Below are 23,027 nucleotides of genomic sequence, written 5' to 3'. Positions count from 1 at the left end.
TGGGAACCAGATACACAACATGGTTTTCATATCGCACAAGAAAGAAGGGTGGTTTTTCTGACAATGATGCTGCTTGTTTCTTAGCAGTGTAAGTTGTGTTTCAGTCATTGTTTATTTCTAACATAGGCTCAGTAAGAATTGATGGAAACAAAGACACAAAACGAACTAATATAAACTAATATGAGATGTTTAGACGAGGGTTGTTAAGTAGGGCACTGAAAAGTTTTGAAACGGAAATTAGTTTCTTATTTGAAGAGATCAGGAAGTACCTTCCAGTTTCTAAAAGTTTCCCCAGTTTTGTGACTACTGAACATGACCCAAGGGAGGAGCCGTTGTGTGTTTAAGGGGAGTGAGCCGTTGTTGACCCGAGGTAACCCAACATTCCAGAATTTTCCGGTAGAAATGCATTGTGTAGATATGATTGTCTATCTATCATGTCGAATAAGGCATGCTCTATATTATTCATTGCATTTCTATCTGCAATGTTCTGAACGTTTCACCTTACGGAACAAGAGCCCAGATGTCAGCCAGCCAGCCAGTCAGAAGTGCTGACAACGGCATGCAGGCTTCGCTCTCTGTCCTTGTGAGAAGCAAACATACTGGTTGGATCAGGCCCTTTTCCTGTGCTAACTTTGCAGCTTGATTACTCCATTATGAAGATGGAGAATATCTCATTCCACACATGGTTTAACACTTGCGTCAAGATGAGGTTGTTTGAGGCTGTTTTGAGTATATTTGTCATGGTTGGAGTTGAGTTGGTCCGCATCTCAAATGGCTCCCTGTTCCCTTTATAGTGCACTACTTTTGCCCAGGGCCGACAGGGCTTCGGCATGCTTTGGTTCAGCTGGCGCCTAGCCCAACTCTGCCAGGTGAACTGAACGAGTGTGCTCGCGTACTCCCTTAAAAGACTGTTGCTTAAAAGAAACAGAAAACGGCAATAGTACGTTTTGTTCATCTTGAGTCGCCGCAGCCAGTATACACTTCCTCAAAATAGTTAGAATTCATCGAACTCATGAAATCTGTCATTCATTTTGACTTTTTTTTTGCTAAGGAGATCTTAGTCAAACAATTGTACATTTAACTAAGATGTTTGGTGCAGTATTTTTCAAGGGGAAGGGAAAGGGGATACCTAGTCAGTTGTACATCTGAATGCATTTAACCCAACCCCTCTGCATCAGAGAGGTGCAGGGGCTGCCTTGTTGTTGGCTAACTGCCTTGCTCAAGGGCAGAACGGCAGATTTTCCCACCTTTCCGGCTTAGGGATTGGAACCAGCGACCTTTCGGTTACTGGCTCTATGCCCTTAACCGCTAGGAAATGAGTGTTCTATAAATGAAGTGTTCTAACAGACACTTCACTGAAGAATCCCTACTGTTGACCAATAACCGATGAAGGGGTGACGACTTCAGCTTGCCTTGCGAAATGTTGTGCGCCCGTACAGCCACAAAAACACCTGCCGAAGACCAAAACAAACAAAAACATCACAGAAATACATGTACAAACTGTTTCTGCTGGGAAGAACACAGAGGCCTTTACATAATGTAAAATAACATCCTATTCCTTATAGGCCTGTTGGGTCCCAGAGGTCACACGCACGGATGCATACACACACACACGCACACACACAGACACACACACAGACACACACACACACACACACACACACAGACACACACACACACACACACACACACACACACACACACACACACACACACACATACACACACACACATACACACACACAGACACAGACACACACACACACACACACACAGACACACACAGACACACACACACAGACACACACACACACACAGACACACACACACACACACACACACACACACACACACACACACACACATGCACACACACACACACACACACACACACACACACACAGGCACACACACACACACACATACACACAGGCACACACACACACACACACATACACACAGGCACACACACACACACACACATACACACAGGCACACACACACATACACACAGGCACACACACACATACACACAGGCACACACACACACAGACACACAGGCACACGCACACACAGACACAGACACACACACACACACACACACACACACACACACACACACACACACACACACACACACAGGCACACACGTTCCTCCTCTCTCCCGTTGCTCCTCTCTGGGTGTGTTTGAGTCTGGCTGCTAATGCCAAACAGATAGAGTTTCTCTTCCTTCCTCAGGCCCAGGCGACAGGCCTGCTGCTGGTTGGTCGGTGGTGGTTCTATTTCTGGACTTACAGGGATCCTTCTGTAAGGCTGAGTCCCAAATGGCACCATTTCCCTATTTAGTGCACTTCCTTCGACCAGGGCCCATAGGGGAGTGGTAGAGGATAGGGTTTCATTTGGGACGCACCCCAGTTCTTCCGTCTCTGAACATCTGTTCTGGCTGCCGTCACCTCACAGGCTGACCGAGGTGCATGGAATCACAAGGCAAACATATTCCTTTAGCCCTCTGTTTGGTTTCATTTCTTCTGGCATTCTTTTTTATTGACATTGTTTTGTTGAGAGAGAGAGGATTTGAAAATGAATCTAAGAAATCCAGCATTGATAACACCCATATCTTCTAGGTGAAATACCGCAGTGTGTAATCACAGCAGCGAGATGTGTGGCCTGTTGCCATGAAAAAAGGGCAGCCAGTGGAGCACAAACAGCATTATAAATACCATCAATATTTATCTGTTTATCGTCCCCATACTACAACTATTTGCACATTGCTAAAACATAGCTGATAATAACTGAAAAGTTTTGACACGGAAATGAGTTTCTTATTTGAAGAGATCAGGAAGTACCTTCTAGCTTCAATCAGTTTCTCAAAGTTTCCCCAGAACTCAAATGTGTTTCACTTGAAATGAAACTGAATGAATGAGCGATCAGGCTGGTTCCACCAGGCGAGCGTTTTCCAGATTGTGAGGCTTGAGCGAATAAGCCAGAAACAAGGACGCTGATGGAAATAAAGAATGAAACCATTGTAGGCAGCTTCCCTGTGTGCAGGAATACTATGGACCCTGCCAGGCGCAGCACCAATAGGTCTAGGCTGCTTCTTAAATGGCACCCTTTTCCCTATGTAGTGCACTACTATTGACACTATGGGCCCTGGTTAAAAGTGGTGCACTACATAGCGATAGGGAATAGGGCTCCATTTGGGACACAAACCCTGAGCACAAGGTACAGGAGGTTATCAGGGTCAGGTAAGGGAAGCACCCAGGTGGCAGACAGTGGGGTGTTTAAGGGGAAGGTTCTGATCTGTCTGTGCTGCCCTCAACAAGCTACAGTTGGTCTGGATTGAACCTTTTTGTTAACTGTGTGTTCCAAATGTCACCCTATTCCCTATATAGTGCACTAATTCTGACCATGACCCAAAATAGTGAACTATATAATATAGGGTGCCATTTGGGATGTACTATATGAGTGTGTTGGGGGGAGGGGGAAGAGTCTCATTTCTTGTTGGTAAGGCAACGATACACTTCCTGTACGGATCCACTGGTCCAATATGTTTCCACCCAAAGAACAAAGGAGAATCTCTAGCAGCATGTGCACTGTACTGTGTTCTCTCTTCTCCTCCCTGTCCTCTTTATTCCCTCTCCTTTCCCTCCAGTCCCCATCTCAATGAGACTAACCTGTAGGGGAGAGTGGGGTATGTTGAGACATTTCTTACATTCAGCATCACTACGTCAAGGGAAATATAGTATTCTTTCTAACAACAATATCTACATATATTTCAGGATGTTGTGTATCCCTGGAAAGAATCAGAATCCATTCAAACATGGATATATCTTGGCTGCTGCCTCCACCTCTTCCTCTGTCTCTTTCTCCTCCTCTTCCTCTGTCTCTTTCTCCTCCTCTTCCTCTGTCTCTTTCTCCTCCTCTTCCTCTGTCTCTTTCTCCTCCTCTTCCTCTGTCTCCTCCCTGTTCTCTTTGTTCTCCTCCTCCAAAGTCTCTAACTTTCTCAGTGAGACCAACCTGTAAAGATCATGTTACAAAAGTAACACTAAACAAACACCAAAGTGTTTTCTTTGGTTCATTTGTGTTCGATCTCTGGTTATGTGTGTTTCTAGATGGGCCAGGTGAGCAGGAGGAGATGGAGCGGGGAGGAGGAAAAGGAGGAAGAGGGGGTCCAGGTCCAGCCGCGGGTGGAGAGGTCCTGAGTGGGGAGGAGGAGTTGAGTGAGGAGGAAAAGACCAGAAGGAGAGCAGAGAGACGCAGGGCTAAGAGAAAGGTGAGTGGAACACACACACACTTGTACTACGTCACACCTATACCACATCATAATCAACCTGGTAACACTTCAAATGAAGTTTCTCTTCTACCTGTGGAACCTGTAATAACACTGTCATTACTACAGTAACATTGTTGCTACATAGTCATTAAGAAATGTCTGTGTAATTAATGTTAATGAATGAATAATTAATGACGTAATAGAGTTGAATAATGGAGTTTGTTTTTGATATTGCACCAGAGAAATAAGGAACCAGTGACTATTTGTTTATCTCTGTCATACCTGGTCCACCTGTCATCATACCTGGTCCACCTGTCATTATCTCTGCCATACCTGGTCCACCTGTCATTATCTCTATCGTACCTGGTCCACCTGTCATTATCTCTGTCATACCTGGTCCACCTGTCATTATCTCTGTCATACCTGGTCCACCTGTCATTATCTCTATCGTACCTGGTCCACCTGTCATTATCTCTGTCATACCTGGTCCACCTGTCATCATACCTGGTCCACCTGTCATTATCTCTGTCATACCTGGTCCACCTGTCATTATCTCTGTCATACCTGGTCCACCTGTCATTATCTCTATCGTACCCGGTCCACCTGTCATTATCTCTATCGTACCTGGTCCACCTGTCATTATCTCTGTCATACCTGGTCCACCTGTCATCATACCTGGTCCACCTGTTATTATCTCTGTCATACCTGGTCCACCTGTCATTATACCTGGTCTGGTCCACCTGTCATCATCTCTGTCGTACCTGGTCCACCTGCCGTCATCATCTCTGTCGTACCTGGTCCACCTGCCGTCATCATCTCTGTCGTACCTGGTCCACCTGCCGTCATCATCTCTGTCGTACCTGGTCCACCTGCCGCCATCATCTCTGTCGTACCTGGTCCACCTGCCGTCATCATCTCTGTCGTACCTGGTCCACCTGCCGTCATCATCTCTGTGGTACCTGGTCCACCTGCCATCATCATCTCTGTGGTACCTGGTCCACCTGCCTGGTCATCATCTCTCTCTGTCGTACCTGGTCCACCTGCCATCATCATCTCTGTCGTACCTGGTCCACCTGCCATCATCATCTCTGTCGTACCTGGTCCACCTGCCATCATCATCTCTGTCGTACCTGGTCCACCTGCCATCATCATCTCTGTCGTACCTGGTCCACCTGCCATCATCATCTCTGTCGTACCTGGTCCACCTGCCATCATCATCTCTGTCGTACCTGGTCCACCTGCCATCATCATCTCTGTCGTACCTGGTCCACCTGCCATCATCATCTCTGTCGTACCTGGGCCACCTGCCATCATCATCTCTGTGGTACCTGGTCCACCCGCCATCATCATCTCTGTCGTACCTGGTCCACCCGCCATCATCATCTCTGTCGTACCTGGTCCACCTGCCATCATCATTTTTACATTTTACATTTAAGTCATTTAGCAGACGCTCTTATCCAGAGCGACTTCTGTCGTACCTGGTCCACCTGCCATCATCATCTCTGTCGTACCTGGTCCACCTGCCATCATCATCTCTGTCGTCCTTACCCTCCCTCAACACTCCTTTTACCATTCTCTCTTTACAGAGACAGAAAGAACGAAAGAAACTGGAGAAGGAGAAGAGCGCGGATGCTGAGCAGGAGGGAGAAGCGTCAGAGTCTGAGAGTGAAAGTGAGGAGGAGGAGGAGGAGAGGGTAGTACCTCCTGCCAAGAACAAGCCCACGCCTCCTCTCACTGTGTCTGGGAACAAGAGCAACCGCCAGCCCCCTGTCAGGACCCCAGAGGAGGTAGGGAAGGGAGGGAAGGACATGGAAGGCAGGGAGGTATGGAGGGGAGGATACACCAGAGAAATAGATATAGGATGATAGAAAGAATTTCTTTGTCCCTTTCTGTCCATTATATCTGCGTCCCAAATGGCACCCCATTCCCTATATAATGCCCTACTTCTGACCAGAGCTATATGATTCTATGGGCCCTGGTCATAAGCAGTGCATTATAAGGGTGCCGTTTTGGTTTATATCTCCTCCTCTAGGAGCCAGAGTGGGACATCCGCAGTGCGTTTGTGGCCAACGCTGCCAGTCACATCAGACCCAAAGCCAGGACCAGTGCAGGCCACGCCTCTAGAGAGAACAAGGAGAACGAGTCTAGGACCAGCGAGGTGCGGAGGGCTGGATACACACACACACACACGCACACAGAGGCAGTGTTAACTGAGTTGTCTCATTTCAGGTGGAGAGTTCAGACCCTGTGAAGAAGAAGGGAGCTTCACTAACAGGTGACATGAACACAATTGTCTCAATGATTATTTCTATTCACTGAAATGACCCCAGTTTAACACTGTATGTGTGTGTTCTCCTCCAGAGAAGGGTATTCAGTTGTTTAAGCAGGGCCAGTACTCTCAGGCTGTGGACATGTTCTCTGAGGCTATCCACTGTGACCCCAAAGACCACAGGTACACCTTAAAGCTTGACCTCTGACCCTAAATACAACGTATCGCACCACTATGCTCTCTGACCTGAAATTAGATTTCTGTCAACTTGTGTTTTAATGTGTCCTCTCTCTCTCTCTTTTCTTCCTTCCCTCTCTCGCTATCTGTCTCTGTCTCTTTCTCTTTCAGGTTCTTTGGGAATCGTTCATACTGCTACTGGTGTCTGGAGCGCTACCCCTCTGCCCTATCAGACGCTCAGAGGTCCATCCAGCTCGCCCCTGATTGGCCAAAGGGATACTTCCGCAAGGGGAGTGCACTGATGGGGTTGAAGGTCAGTGTCTGAGCTCTCTACTGTCAACGTGAACATTCCTGTGTGTGTGTCTGTCTGTCTGTCTGTGAAATCTGACTCCATCTTCCTCCCCTCTTCTCTCTCCAGCGGTATGGTGAGGCAGAGGGGGCCATGCAGCAGGTGTTGAAGCTGGATCAGGACTGTGAGGAGGCCTCTATTGAGCTCTTCAACTGCAAGGTCCTGCAGCTCTTGGTGAGGGGAGACTGGGGTCAGGGGTCAAATCAAAATGTATTAGTCACTTGCGCCGAATACAACAGGTGCAGTAGACCTTACAGTGAAATGCTTACTTACGAACCCCTATAAAAGTATCAAGTAATTAAAGAGCAGCAGTAAAATAACAATAGCGAAGACTATATACGGAGGGGGTACCGGTACAGAGTCAATGTGCGGGGGCACCGGTTAGTTGAGGTAATATGTACATGTAGGTAGAGTTATTTAAGTGACTATGCATAGATGATAACAACAGAGAGTAGCAGCAGTGTAAAAGAGAGGGGAGAGGGGCAATGAAAATAGTCTGGGTAGCCATTCAATTAGATGTTCAGGAGTCTTATGGCTTGTGGGTAGAAGTTGTTTAGAAGCCTCTTGGACCTACACTTGGTGCTCCGGTACCGCTTGCCCTGTGGTAGCAGAGAAAACAGTCTATGACTAAGGTGGCTGGAATCTGACCATTTTTAGGGCCTTCCTCTGACACCGCCTGGTATAGAGGTCCTGGATGGCAGGAAGCTTGGCCCCAGTGATGTACTTGGCCTTTCGCACTACCCTCTATAGTGCCTTGAGGTCGGAGGCTGAAAAGTTGCCATACCAGGCAGTGATGCAACCATGGTGCAGCTGTAGAACCTTTTGAGGATCTTAGGACCCATGTCAAATCTTTTCAGTCTTATGAGGGGAAATGGGTTTTGTTGTGCCCTCTTCACGACTGTCTTGGTGTGCTTGGACCATGTTAGTTTGTTGGTGATGTGGACACCAAAGAACTTGAAGCTCTCAACCTGCTCCACTACAGCCCCATTGGTGAGAATGGGGGCGTGCTCGGTCCTCTTTTTCCTGTAGTCCTCAATCATCTACTTTGTCTTGATCACGTTGAGGGAGAGGTTGTTGCCCTGGCACCACACTGCCAGGTCTCTGACCTCCTCCCTATAGGCTGTCTGGTTCGTTGTCGGTGATCAGTGCTACCACTGTTGTGTCATTGGCAAACGTAATGATGGTGTTGGAGTCGTGCCTAGCCATGCAGTCATGAGTGAACAGGGAATACAGGTGGGGACTGAGCACGCACCCCTGAGGGGCCCCCGTGTTGAGGATGTGTTGTTACCTACCCTTACCACCTGGGGGCGGCCTGTCAGGAAGTCCAGGATCCAGTTGCAGAGGAGGTGTTAGTCCCAGGGTCGTTAGCTTATTGATGAGCGTTTGAGGGAACTATGATGTTGAACTGTGAGCTGTAGTCAATGAGAATATAATTCTCACATAGGTGTTCCTTTTGTCCAGGTGGGAGAGGGCAGTGTGGAGTGCAATAGAGCTTGCATCATCTGTGGATCTGTTGGTTTGATATGCAAATTGGAGTGGGTCTAGGGTTTCTAGAATAATGGTGTTGATGTGAGTCATGACCAGCCTTTCAAAGCACTTTATGCCTACAGACGTGAGTGCTACGGGTCGGAAGTCATTTAGGCAGGTTGCCTTAGTGTTCTTGGGCACAGGCACGATGTTGGTCTGCTTAAAACATGTTGGTATTACAGACTTGGACAGGGAGAGGTTGAAAATGTCAGTGAAGACACTTGCCAGTTGGTCAGCGCATGCTCAGAGTACACGTCCTGGTAATCCATCTGGCCCTGCGGCCTTGTGAATGTTGACCTGTTTAAAACCTCTTGGAACTACCCATCCCGGATCTGGCAGAATTGTCATCAACTACACTAATTAGCATAGCGCAATGGCCAAATAATCTTACTAGAAAATATTAATATTCATGAAATCACAAGTGAAATATAGTGAAACACAGCTTAGCCTTTTGTTTATCACCCTGTCGTCTCAGATTTTGAAATTATGCTTTACAGCCAAAGCAAGACAAGCGTTTGTGTAAGTTTATCGATAGCCTAGCATAGCATTATGTCCAGCTAGCAGCAGGAAGCTTGGTCACGAAAATCAGAAAAGCAATCAAATTAACTGTTTACCTTTGATGATCTTCGGATGTTTTCACTGACGAGACTCCCAGTTAGACAGCAAATGTTCCTTTTGTTCCATAAAAAAAATATTTTTATACCCAAAATACCTCAGTTTGTTTGTCATGTTATGTTGAGAAATCCACTGGAAATAGCGGTCACGACAACGCAGAAAAAAAAATCCAAATTATATCCATAATATCGACAGAAACATGGCAAACGTGTTTTATAATCAATCCTCAAGGTGTTTTTCAAATATCTATTCGATAATATATCAACCGGGACAATTGGCTTTTCAGTAGGACCGGGAGGAAAAATGGCTACCTCTGTCTTTTACGCAAGAATCACTCTGAGAGTCCCCACCTATCCACTTACGCAATGTGGTCCTTTACACTCATTCTTCAACATCAAGGTGTGAAACTACGTCTAAAGGCTGTAGACACCTTAGGGAAGACCTGGAAAAAGGAATCTGGTTGATATCCCTTTCAATGGGCAATAGGGATGCATAGGAAAACAGTGAGTTCAAAATAAGAGTCACTTCCTGATTGGATTTTCCTCAGGCTTTCGCCTGCATTATCAGTTCTGTTATACTCACAGACAATATTTTTTTACAGTTTTGGAAACTTTAGAGTGTTTTCTATCCTAAGCTGTCAATTATATGCATATTCTAGCATCTGGTCCTGAGAAATAGGCCATTAGGATAGAATTATGGTCAGATTTGCCAAATGGAGGGTGAGGGAGAGCTTTGTATGCGTCTTTGTGTGTGGAGTAAAGTTGGTCCAGTTTTTTCCCCCTCTGGTTGTACATTTAACATGCTGATAGAAATTTGGCAAGACTGATTTAAGTTTCCCTGCATTAAAGTCCCCAGCCACTAGGAGCGCCGCCTCTGGGTGAGCATTTTCCTGTTTATGGCGGAATACAGCTCATTCAGTGTGGTCTTAGTGCCAGCATCGGTCTGTGGTGGTATGTAGACAGCTATGAAAAATACAGATGATAACTCTCTAGGTAGACAGTGTGGTCTACAGCATATCATGAGATACTCTACTTCAGGTGAGCAAAACCTTGAGACTTCCTTAGATATGGTGCACCAGGAGTTATTTACAAAAACACATAGTCCGCCGCCCCTTGTCTTTTATTTTTTTATTTAACTAGGCAAGTCAGTTAAGAACAAATTCTTATTTTCAATGACGGCCTAGGAACAGTGGGTTAACTGCCTTGTTCAGGAGCAGAACGACAGATTTATTTTACCGTGTCAGCTCCTGGATTTGATCTTACAACCTTTAGGTTACTAGTCCAACTCTCTAACCACTAGGCTACCTGCCGCTCCAGGTCTGAACGACGACGCTGTTCTTTCCTGCCGATACAGCGTATAACCAGCCACCTGTTGATAATGTTGTCATTCAGCCACGGCTCTGTGAAGCATAAAATATTACAGTCCTGTATGTCCCATTGGTAGTTTAATCTTCCGCATAGGTCATCGATTTTATTTTCAAGAGTTTGCACGTTTGCTAACAGAATGAAAGGAATTGGAGGTTTATTCGATCGCCTACGATCGGGTCAGGCTCTAGTCTTTTGTTATAGGATAACTTTGGTGTTGATTGGTGAACTTGTGATGAGATTTTTTTTGTCTTTTCTGTTTTGTTCCTGAGATCTGATCTGATATCAGTTTATCAATTCACCCTTCTCTCTCCTGTAGGATCTGGGTTTTGAAGAGGGGCAGAGTCTGTTGCTGTTGGAGAAGTTTACCACGGTGCAGGCTGCTCTCGGCTCTCCTGAGGCTGACAGAGGTATTGGGGACAGGCTGCTCTACCAGGGGGCGTAGTATAGACATGCTGCACTACCAGACCCCACCACAGGGGACATAGTATAGACAGGCTGTACTACCAGACCCCACCACAGGGGGCGTAGTATAGACATGCTGCACTTCCAGACGCCACCACAGGGGGCATAGTATAGACAGGCTACTCTACCAGACACCACCACAGGGGGCGTAGTATAGACAGGTTGCACTACCAGACCCCACCACAGGGGGCGTAGTATAGACAGGTTGCACTACCAGACCCCACCACAGGGGGGTGTAGTATAGACAGGTTGCACTACAAGACCCCACCACAGGGGGTGTAGTATAGACAGGTTGCACTACCAGACCCCACCACAGGGGGGGCGTTGTATACAGGTTGCACTACCAGACCCCACCACAGTGGGCATAGCCATTGCATTTAAAGAGTTTGATTGACCAAATATACTACAACAATATAGAAATACTTACTGTACATCTAACATTGATTTGTTGTGAGGTTTCGCTACAATGTTTCATAGTAAAGTGAACATTTTCCTCTTCTTTCTGCAGTGGTGGACCTCTCCTCCCCTGAGGACTCTACTGGGTGAGTATGTTGAACTGGGTTGTTAGTGTGACTCTCTACCATGTAATCCCACTGAGCTAAAGTCTAGGCATTAGCTTCGGGAGCTAACATGAATCTTCATGTCTCAGACAAGGTTATCTCGTCATTTGAGACCAGCTTTGTTGAGGCCACCTCCAATCTGTTTGTTATTCGTCATCTAAATGGTCCTATAATACATAATTTAATTTACATCCCTACAGTTATAGAAGCTATAGACTGTCCCAAATGGCCCCCTATTCCAGGGTTTCCAGTAGGAAAATGTTGCGCTGGACATTTGGCAAGAAGCATTTGAATTTACCGGACATTTGAGAAATTTAACGGACCTCATATGCATTGGGTGCTTAAGCTGATTAGGGCATCCACCATCTGTCAGAATGACAGAAATCACATTTAAATGATGGTAATTCATATTAACAGAACATGCAAGTCGAAGATGCAACAATGTGTGGTACTTATTGCCAAATTCTGATGAGCACTTTGAAGATGTTAGAATAACTGTCCAAATGTACTTTTCCTCAACCAACAAGATGAGTAACAAACGGCAAAATAACTAGTAGTAGAAACGTTCACCTATTCTATTGGTCAACTTGTGGAGAAAGAAATAGCCTATACCAAACACGCTGGGACAGTTGTGGGAAGATAGATCCCAAATTCATAGTCGATCACCAAGCATTTCTGTAAAAAACCCAACGATAAAGCCTTGTGTCCCTATAAACATTTTTGGGTTTCGCGCTGTTGATGGTAGGTGCACTTGATTCAGCAGCCGTAGTGCCGGGAAGGAAAAGAGTTTCCATTTTAAACCATTTCATGTGTCTAAAGGTAGAACTCCGCCTACACGGCAGGCCCAGAGAGCAAATCAAGTGCACCTATAGGCCTACCGCTGCCCAATCAGATAGCTCAGATCACCGAGTCTGCACAGTTTCCTCGCTCCATAGACTCTAAAAAGAAGCCTTGAACTCACAGCAAAGTTGATCCTGTGAGATTTCAAAACGTTTAAAACCACGAGTAGAGAGACAACGAATACAGCAGAGAGCTGCTTTTTTCTTGACTGAGTTCATGTTTAAGTTGTTATTCAGCACCGTCAACACTTAGTTCATCCCTTTTATAAAGCCATAAAATGGGAGTGTTTCAATAAGCGTCGTTGTTATTTCTCTGGTCATAGGAGTAACAACATTTAATTGATTCATGAGGCAGAAGTAATGCAGTGCAACTTAAGCCTCACCATCAGCTGGAAGACTGTGTCCCCTTTTCTCAGCTGAAGGAGGGAGAGGGAGGGACTGTGAGGGAGGGAGGTGAGGAGGGACGGTGAGGAGGGAGAGGGAGGGACTGTCAGGAGGGAGGGAGGAGGGAGAGAGGAGGGACTGTGAGAAGGGAGAGAGGAGGGACTGTGAGAAGGGAGAGAGGAGGAAGAGAGGAGGGACGGTGAGGAGGGAGAGAGGAGGGAGAGAGGAGGGACGGTGAGGAGGGAGAGAGGAGGGACGGTGAGGAGGGAGAGAGGAGGGACGGTGAGGAGGGAGAGAGGAGGGACGGTGAGGAGGGAGAGAGGAGGGAGAGAGGAGGGACGGTGAGGAGGGAGGGAGGAGGGAGAGAGGAGGGACGGTGAGAGGAGGGGAGGGAGAGGGGGACGGTGAGGAGGGAGAGAGGAGGGACGGTGAGAGGGAGAGAGGAGGGACGGTGAGGAGGGGAGGGGAGGGAGGGAGAGAGGAGGGAGGAGAGGAGGGACGGTGAGTCGGGTGAGGGAGGGAGGGAGAGGGAGGGAGGGAGAGGAGGGAGGGAGAGGGAGGGACGGTGAGGAGGGAGAGAGGAGGGAGGGAGGAGGGAGGGAGGGGAGAGGGAGGAGAGAGAGGAGGGACGGTGAGAGGAGGGAGAGAGGAGGGACTGTGAGAGGGAGAGAGGAGGAAGAGAGGAGGGACTGTGAGGAGGGAGGAGAGGAGGAGAGAGGAGGGACGGTGAGGAGGGAGAGAGGAGGGACGGTGAGGAGGAGAGAGGAGGGAGAGGAGGGACGGTGAGGAGGGAGGGGAGGAGGGAGAGAGGAGGGACGGTGAGAGGAGGGACGGAGGGAGGGTGAGGGGAGGGAGGGAGAGAGGAGGGACGGTGAGGAGGGAGAGAGGAGGGACGGTGAGGAGGAGGGGAGAGGAGGGACGGTGAGGAGGGAGAGAGGAGGGACGGTGAGGAGGGAGAGAGGAGGGACGGTGAGGAGGGAGAGAGGAGGGACGGTGAGGAGGGAGGAGAGAGGAGGGACGGTGAGAGGGAGGAGAGGGAGGAGGGAGAGGAGGGACGGTGAGGAGGGAGAGAGGAGGGAGAGAGGAGGGAGGTGAGGAGGGAGAGAGGAGGGGAGAGGAGGGACGGTGAGGGAGGGACGGGGAGGGAGGGAGGGAGGAGGGAGGGACGGGAGAGGAGGGAGAGAGGAGAGGACGGTGAGGAGGGAGAGAGGAGGGAGGGTGAGGAGGGAGAGAGGAGGGAGGGAGGGACGGTGAGGGAGGGTGAGGGGAGGGAGGAGAGGAGGAGGGACGGTGAGTCAGGGAGAGGGAGGAGGGAGAGAGGAGGGACGGTGAGGAGGGAGAGAGGAGGGACGGTGAGGAGGGAGAGAGGAGGGAGGAGAGGAGGGAGTCGGGTGAGGGGAGGAGAGGGAGGGAGGAGGGAGAGAGGAGGGACGGTGAGTCGAGTGAGGGAGGGAGGGAGAGAGGAGGGACGGTGAGGGGAGAGGAGGAGGGACGGGGAGAGGAGGGAGAGAGGAGGGACGGTGAGGAGGAAGAGAGGAGGGAGAGAGGGAGAGAGGAGGGAGAGGGAGGGACTGTGAGGGAGAGAGGAGGGACGGTGAGGAGGGAGTGAGGAGGGACGGTGAGGAGGGAGTGAGGAGGGACGGTGAGGAGGGAGTGAGGGAGGGAGGAGGAGGGAGAGAGGAGGGACGGTGAGGAGGGAGAGAGGAGGGACGGTGAGGAGGGAGGGAGAGAGGAGGGAGGTGAGGAGGGAGAGAGGAGGACGGTGAGAAGGGAGGAGGAGAGAGGAGGGACGGTGAGGAGGGAGAGAGGAGGGACGGTGAGGAGGGAGAGAGGAGGGACGGTGAGGAGGGAGAGAGGAGGGAGAGAGGAGGGACGGTGAGGGGTGAGAGGAGGGAGGGAGGGAGAGGGAGGGAGGTGAGAGAGGGAGAGAGGAGGGACGGTGAGGAGGGAGAGAGGAGGGACGGTGAGGAGGGAGAGAGGAGGGAGAGAGGAGGGACGGTGAGGGGGAGGGGAGAGGAGGGAGGGGAGGGACGGTGAGAGGGGAGGGAGGAGGGAGAGAGGAGGGACGGTGAGAGGAGGGAGAGAGGAGGGACGGTGAGAGGAGGGAGAGAGGGAGGGAGAGGGGAGGGAGGTGAGGAGGGTGGGAGGAGGGGAGGGAGAGAGGAGGGACGGTGAGAGGGTGAGGGAGGGAGGGTGAGAGGAGGGAGGTGAGAGGAGGGAGAGAGGAGGGAGGGAGAGGAGGGAGAGAGGAGGGACGGTGAGGAGGGAGAGAGGAGGGACGGTGAGGAGGGAGAGAGGAGGGAGAGAGGGAGGGAGAGGAGGGGGAGGGGAGGAGGGAGAGAGGAGGGACGGTGAGAGGGAGAGGAGGGAGGGAGGAGAGAGAGGGAGGGAGAGGAGGGACGAGTGAGAGGAGGGAGGAGGAGGGAGAGAGGAGGGACGGTGAGGAGGGAGGAGAGGAGGGAGAGGAGGGAGAGGAGGGACGGTGAGAGGGTGAGGAGGGAGGGAGAGAGGAGGGACGACGGGAGAGGAGGGAGAGAGGAGGGACGGTGAGGAGGGGAGGAGGAGAGGGAGGGAGAGGAGGAGAGGGAGGAGGAGGGGAGGTGAGGGAGGGAGGAGGAGGGACGGTGAGGAGGAGGAGGAGGGAGTGAGGAGGGACGGTGAGGAGGGAGAGGGAGGGAAGGCTCCTTCCCTCCCCTCAGACGGTGAGGAGAGAGGAGGGAGAGAGGAGGGCGGTGAGAGGGAGGGACCATCAGAGAGGGAGTAGGGAGGGAAAGGTGAGTCGAGAGAGAATTAGGGAGAGAGGAGGGACGGTGAGGAGGGACAAATGAGGAGGGACCAGTGAGAATACCTACACTTTTTGAGAGGGAGTGAGGGGGACGGTGAGGAGGGAGGAGAGGGAGAGAGGAGGGACGTGAGGAGGGGGAGAGGAGGGACAAGGAGGGACTCAGGGGGAGAAAGGGAGAGAGGAGAGAGGAGGGAAGGTGAGTCGAGGAGAGGAGGGAGAGAGGAGGGACGGTGAGAGGGAGATCTCTGGAGGGACTCCGTGGAGGACTCAGAAAGGGAAGGTGAGTTGAGAGGAGGAGTTTAAGAGAGGGGGACGGTGAGGAAATGCAGGACGGTGAGGAGGGAAGGCAGGGAGGCGGAGGGACGGTGAGGAGGGAGAGAGGAGGGACTGAGAGGAGGGAGAAGGGACGGTGAGGAGGAGGAGAGGGAGGGCAGGAGAGGGACGGTTTCAAGGAGTGAGGAGGGAGAGAGGAGGGACGGTGAGGAGGGAGAGAGGAGGGACGGTGAGGAGAGGAGGGAGGGAGGAGGTTGAGGGAGAGAGGAGGGACGGTGAGGAGGAGAGAGGAGGGAGTGAGGAGGGACGGTGAGGGACGGGAGGAGGGAGGTGACATGCCTAGATAAGTGAGGAGGGACGGAGAGTTGGAGGGGAGGGAGGGACAGAGGAGGAGGAGGGGGGACAGAGGAGGGACGGAGAAGGGAAAGGAGAGAGGAGGGAGGAGGAGGAAGGTGAGTCGAGAGAAAGAGGAGGGAGAAGGCGGGACTTTCTGGGAGGGGAGAGAGGAGGGACGGTGAGAGGGAGGTGAGAGGGAGAGTGACTATGAGGAGGGACCAGGAGGGACGGTGAGAGGAGAGAGGAGGGAGAGGAGGGACTGTGAGGAGGGGAAGAGGAGCGGTGAGGAGGAGAGAGAGGGAGGAGGAGGGACTGTGTGTGAGAGGGAGTGTGGAGTGTGAGTGAGGGAGAGAGAGGGACGGTGAGTCTAGAGGGAGGGACTGTGAGAGGGAGAGAGGAGGGACGGTGAGGAGGGAGAGAGGAGGAAGGGAGAGAGGAGTACTATGAGGAGGGAGTGAGGTGGCTCTGCACAGAGGGAGGTGAGGAGCTAGCTCTGAGGGAGAGCTCTCAGGGACGGTGAGGAGGGAGAAGGGAGAGAGGGGGACTGTGAGGAGGGGGAGACAATTGAGGAGGGAGGTGAGGAGGGGGAAGATCACATATAGAAAGGGAAGATAGGGATAGAAGGGGAGGGAGAAAGGGAGAGGGAGGGACGGTAGTGGGAGAGAGAGGGACGGTGAGGAGGGAGAGAGGAGGGACGGTGAGGAGGAAGAGAGGGACGGTGAGAAGGGAGGAGAGTGAGGGAGGGTGAGAACTGAGGAGGGACGGTGAAATAGGGGGACGGTGAGAGGAGGGAGGGACTGTGAGGGGAGCGAGGGAGTGAGGGGAGGTGAGAGGCAGGGAGGTGTACGGTGAGGGACGGTGAGAGGGAGATGAGAGGAGTTAGGAGGGACGGTGAGGAGGGAGAGAGGAGGGACGGTGAGGAGGGAGAGAGGGGGACGGTGAGGAGGGAGGGAGAGAGGAGGGCAGTTTCCTGGTGAGAGGGAGAGAGAGGAGGGAGAAGGAGGGTTTCCTAGAGTGAGAGAGGAGAGAGTCACGAGGAGGGACAGGTGAGGAGGTAGAGGGAGGGACGGTGAGGAGGGAGAGGGAGTTTCGGTGAGGAGGGAGAGAGAGGGACGGTGAGGAGGGAGAGAGGAGGGACGGTGAGGAGGTAGAGGAGGAGGGAGGAGGAGAGGGCAGGGACCTAGGAGAGGAGGGAGGGAGGAGAGGACACGATCAGAGAGAGGAGGGAGAGAGGCAGCCTCCGCTGCTCCTTCCCTCCCCTCAGACTGACCATCAGATGCTCCCTCCCCTCATACTGACCATCAGATGCTCCCCCCTCAGACTGACCATCAGAGCTTCCCCTCAGACTGACCATCAGATGCTCCCTCCCCTCAGACTGACCATCAGATGCTCCCTCCTCAGACTGACCATCAGATGCTCCCTCCCCTCAGACTGACCATCAGATGCTCCCTCCCCTCAGACTGACCATCAGATGCAGGCCATCAGTACAGTACAAAAAATAAGCAAATTATTATGCTCACTCAGCTGTGCCTCACAAGAACAAATGATCTACCAGTGTGATCATATACCTACACTTTTTGAAATGGTCTGAGAAGAACAACATTGGCCAATTCAAGCGCAGCCAATATGCAGTGATGATATATAGGGCCTATAGCCTACTGTACAAACCTCATTGCCACAGAACTGTGTTTAATTAGTTCATGTTGCAAAGGCTTATGTTTAAGTCATGTTTTTTTAAATCTGAGCCGTAGATCTCTGCTTGCATTTTGACTCCGTGATCTTGACTCAGAAAAGGTTGTTGACCGCTGGTTTAGTTTAACATTTTAATCTATTTCCTCACATTATAAATGCAACAATGTGCACAAGGCAGTAGGCGATGCGTGAATGTTTGTTCCATAATGACATTAGCGGGAGAACACCATTGTCAAAAGGGCACTGCACATGCGAGCGGTTTCATGTGACAGAGATGAAAATATCTGTTAGAAATTTTGAAAGAGGGGACATCTGATATGCAACAACTAGCGTGGGTTGCTGGGATGACAAGGATTGTGCCTTTGTCTACTGGACGAGAAAGAAAGTTGATCTAAAATAATTGCCTCCACAGGCTACGCTATTTTGACGCAAAGTAAGACATGCCTAATAATGTGTAGTAAAACCAGGGGTTGGAACCGGTTTGGGGAACAGACTTCGAAAACGAAGAACAGAACCAGAACCGAGAATGAAAGTGATCTATACTGTACCGGAACAGAACTCTTATTTTAAAAGCATGGGAACCGGTTAATAATATTATTTTCTTTCTGGGAATGTTTTTCCAGTCCCACCAAAAACGCAACAAAGTGCCTATGCATAGCCCCCACTCTGTCACTCAGAAACTTAACCCAGTGTCTGCCTGCCTGCCAGCTGAAAATTGTGCCTGTGTGTGTGTGTGTGTGTGTGGCTAACTGCCCCTCCCTCTGAACATAGTCTACTGTAGCTACTGACGTTTCACGCTTGATTAAAATATTTTTCATTAGAGAAGAATGGATGAACCTTTTCATTGCTAGTTAAGGATACTATAGTACTATATACATGTTTTTATTTGAATTCTGGTGCTGCTCTGCACACACAAGCTTGTTAGCTAGCTAGCTCTGGTCTAGCTCTCAAACTTTAGGCAGAATTACGTGTATTCAGAAGGCTTTAATGTCCGCAGAGAGACAATTCATTTTGCAGCAGTCATAAAACATCACATATAAAAAATACAAATAAATAGCAAAGGATATTTTCAAGCAAATAGGCAGTTTCCTGGTGTACTGTAGTGGAACTGAGAGTCACGATCAAATAGGCAGTTTCCTGGTGTACTGTAGTGGAACTGAGAGTCACGATCAAATAGGCAGTTTCCTGTGTACTGTAGTGGAACTGAGAGTCACGATCAAATAGGCAGTTTCCTGGTGTACTGTAGTGGAACTGAGAGTCACGATCAAATAGGCAGTTTCCTGGTGTACTGTAGTGGAACTGAGAGTCACGATCAAATAGGCAGTTTCCTGGTGTACTGTAGTGGAACTGAGAGTCACGATCAAATAGGCAGTTTCCTGGTGTACTGTAGTGGAACTGAGAGTCACGATCAAATAGGCAGTTTCCTGGTGTACTGTAGTGGAACTGAGAGTCACGATCAAATAGGCAGTTTCCTGGTGTACTGTAGTGGAACTGAGAGTCACGATCAAATAGGCAGTTTCCTGGTGTACTGTAGTGGAACTGAGAGTCACGATCAAATAGGCAGTTTCCTGGTGTACTGTAGTGGAACTGAGAGTCACGATCAAATAGGCAGTTTCCTGGTGTACTGTAGTGGAACTGAGAGTCACGATCAAATAGGCAGTTTCCTAGTGTACTGTAGTGGAACTGAGAGTCACGATCAAATAGGCAGTTTCCTAGTGTACTGTAGTGGAACTGAGAGTCACGATCAAATAGGCAGTTTCCTGGTGTACTGTAGTGGAACTGAGAGTCACGATCAAATAGGCAGTTTCCTGGTGTACTGTAGTGGAACTGAGAGTCACGATCAAATAGGCAGTTTCCTGGTGTACTGTGTGGAACTGAGAGTCACGATCAAATAGGCAGTTTCCTGGTGTACTGTAGTGGAACTGAGAGTCACGATCAAATAGGCAGTTTCCTGGTTTCATAGTACTGTAGTGGAACTGAGAGTCACGATCAAATAGGCAGTTTCCTGGTGTGTGGACTGTAGTGGAACTGAGAGTCACGATCAAATAGGCAGTTTCCTGGTGTACTGTAGTGGAACTGAGAGTCACGATCAAATAGGCAGTTTCCTAGTGTACTGAGTGGAACTGAGAGTCACGATCAAATAGGCAGTTTCCTAGTGTACTGTAGTGGAACTGAGAGTCACGATCAAATAGGCAGTTTCCTGTGTACTGTAGTGGAACTGAGAGTCACGATCAAATAGGCAGTTTCCTGGTGTACTGTAGTGGAACTGAGAGTCACGATCAAATAGGCAGTTTCCTAGTGTACTGTAGTGGAACTGAGAGTCACGATCAAATAGGCAGTTTCCTGTGTACTGTAGTGGAACTGAGAGTCACGATCAAATAGGCAGTTTCCTGGTGTACTGTAGTGGAACTGAGAGTCACGATCAAATAGGCAGTTTCCTGGTGTACTGTAGTGGAACTGAGAGTCACGATCAAATAGGCAGTTTCCTGGTGTACTGTAGTGGAACTGAGAGTCACGATCAAATAGGCAGTTTCCTGGTGTACTGTAGTGGAACTGAGAGTCACGATCAAATAGGCAGTTTCCTGGTGTACTGTAGTGGAACTGAGAGTCACGATCAAATAGGCAGTTTCCTAGTGTACTGTAGTGGAACTGAGAGTCACGATCAAATAGGCAGTTTCCTAGTGTACTGTAGTGGAACTGAGAGTCACGATCAAGGGTTTGTTCTGGTCCAATGTTAGTCAAGCCAACTCTCTGAAGTACAGACATTCAAAGTTCCTTCATAGAAGCTTCTCCTCCGCAGGTTTGATTCTGTGGGCCTAATTCAGATAATGCATGTCATCACTTTATGACCAACTCCCTTCTCACCAGTGTATTTTCAGTCACATCTAGCACCCTTCTCTACACTTGTCTGTCCAATGCATGTACTTAGCTTGTCCACTGCATAGCAAGCTGCTCTATCCATTGGTGAAGTCATTTAATGTCGAGCTAAATGTAAAAACAAAATATATATATATATATTTTAGAGGTTTAAAAAGGAACGATATAAACTGTTACTTTTGTTTGAACCGGTTCAGAACATTATTTTGCTGGTCAGAACAGTGGAGCAGCACAAACAAAATCATGGTTCTGTTCAGAACGAATAGATTGGACAATTATTTTGGTTCCAACCCCTGATTTAAAGCGTTCAGGTTTCAATCAATTAAGTATGTTTTCAAAATGCCTACTGCCTCCATCTCATTGCAAAGTGGTGTGTGACGCGGTGATGAAGCCTTCTGTTGCCTGTTCATAGTGTTGTGTGACGCGGTGATGAAGCCTTCCGTTGCCTGTTCATAGTGTTGTGTGACGCGGTGATGAAGCCTTCCGTTGCCTGTTCATAGTGTTGTGTGACGCGGTGATGAAGCCTTCCGTTGCCTGTTCATAGTGTTGTGTGACGCGGTGATGAAGCCTTCCGTTGCCTGTTCATAGTGTTGTGTGACGAGGTGATGAAGCCTTCCGTTGCCTGTTCATAGTGTTGTGTGACGCTGTGATGAAGCCTTCCGTTGCCTGTTCATAGTGTTGTGTGACGCGGTGATGAAGCCTTCCGTTGCCTGTTCATAGTGTTGTGTGACGCGGTGATGAAGCCTTCCGTTGCCTGTTCATAGTGTTGTGTGACGCGGTGATGAAGCCTTCCGTTGCCTGTTCATAGTGTTAAGTGATGAAGTCGTCCTGTTCATAGTGTTGTGTGACGAGGTGATGAAGCCTTCCTGTTCATAGTGTTGTGTGACGAGGTGATGAAGCCTTCCGTTGCCTGTTCATAGTGTTGTGTGACGAGGTGATGAAGCCTTCCTGTTCATAGTGTTGTGTGACGCTGTGATGAAGCCTTCCGTTGCCTGTTCATAGTGTTGTGTGACGAGGTGATGAAGCCTTCCGTTGCCTGTTCATAGTGTTGTGTGACGCGGTGATGAAGCCTTCCGTTGCCTGTTCATAGTGTTGTGTGACGCGGTGATGAAGCCTTCCGTTGCCTGTTCATAGTGTTGTGTGATGAAGTGATGAAGTCGTCCTGTTCTTAGTGTTGTGTGACGAGGTGATGAAGCATTCCTGTTCATAGTGTTGTGTGACGAGGTGATGAAGCCTTCCGTTGCCTGTTCATAGTGTTGTGTGACGAGGTGATGAAGCCTTCCGTTGCCTGTTCATAGTGTTGTGTGACGAGGTGATGAAGCCTTCCGTTGCCTGTTCATAGTGTTGTGTGACGAGGTGATGAAGCCTTCCGTTGCCTGTTCATAGTGTTGTGTGACGCGGTGATGAAGCCTTCCGTTGCCTGTTCATAGTGTTGTGTGACGCGGTGATGAAGCCTTCCGTTGCCTGTTCATAGTGTTGTGTGACGCTGTGATGAAGCCTTCCTGTTCATAGTGTTGTGTGACGCGGTGATGAAGCCTTCCGTTGCCTGTTCATAGTGTTGTGTGACGCGGTGATGAAGCCTTCTGTTGCCTGTTCATAGTGTTGTGTGACGAGGTGATGAAGCCTTCTGTTGCCTGTTCATAGTGTTGTGTGACGCGGTGATGAAGCCTTCCGTTGCCTGTTCATAGTGTTGTGTGACGAGGTGATGAAGCCTTCCGTTGCCTGTTCATAGTGTTGTGTGACGCGGTGATGAAGCCTTCCGTTGCCTGTTCATAGTGTTGTGTGACGCGGTGATGAAGCCTTCCGTGTGTTCATAGTGTTGTGTGACGGTGATGAAAGCCTTCCGTTGCCTGTTCATAGTGTTGTGTGACGAGGTGATGAAGCCTTCCTGTTCATAGTGTTGTGTGACGAGGTGATGAAGCCTTCTGTTGCCTGTTCATAGTGTTGTGTGACGCCTTCCGTGATGAAGCCTTCCGTTGCCTGTTCATAGTGTTGTGTGACGAGGTGATGAAGCCTTCCGTTGCCTGTTCATAGTGTTGTGTGACGAGGTGATGAAGCCTTCCGTTGCCTGTTCATAGTGTTGTGTGACGAAAGCCTTCCTGTTGCCTGTTCATAGTGTTGTGTGACGAGGTGATGAAGCCTTCCGTTGCCTGTTCATAGTGTTGTGTGACGCGGTGATGAAGCCTTCCGTTGCCTGTTCATAGTGTTGTGTGACGCGGTGATGAAGCCTTCCGTTGCCTGT

The 23,027-nt window shown here is 49.7% G+C and overlaps 1 protein-coding gene across 2 annotated transcripts in view; it reads left to right on the top strand.

The window, feature by feature from the left end:
* Positions 1-23,027, top strand: part of LOC115121174 (uncharacterized) — a 48,990-nt gene that overhangs the window by 5,825 nt on the left and 20,138 nt on the right. For both annotated transcript variants that reach the window (XM_065001261.1, XM_065001262.1), the window contains exons 2-10: positions 4,113-4,273; positions 5,860-6,060; positions 6,306-6,431; positions 6,503-6,548; positions 6,635-6,725; positions 6,891-7,032; positions 7,138-7,242; positions 10,894-10,984; positions 11,548-11,581. In XM_065001261.1, the coding sequence (XP_064857333.1) occupies positions 4,113-4,273; positions 5,860-6,060; positions 6,306-6,431; positions 6,503-6,548; positions 6,635-6,725; positions 6,891-7,032; positions 7,138-7,242; positions 10,894-10,984; positions 11,548-11,581 (997 nt within the window). The remainder of the gene's footprint in view (positions 1-4,112; positions 4,274-5,859; positions 6,061-6,305; positions 6,432-6,502; positions 6,549-6,634; positions 6,726-6,890; positions 7,033-7,137; positions 7,243-10,893; positions 10,985-11,547; positions 11,582-23,027) is intronic.

The sequence above is a fragment of the Oncorhynchus nerka genome, linkage group LG15 (assembly GCF_034236695.1).
Source record: "Oncorhynchus nerka isolate Pitt River linkage group LG15, Oner_Uvic_2.0, whole genome shotgun sequence".
In the NCBI taxonomy this organism is placed as follows: Eukaryota; Metazoa; Chordata; class Actinopteri; order Salmoniformes; family Salmonidae; genus Oncorhynchus; species Oncorhynchus nerka.
The sequence above is the reverse complement of the archived record's forward strand: the minus strand, read 5'-3'. Positions and strand labels throughout refer to the sequence as shown.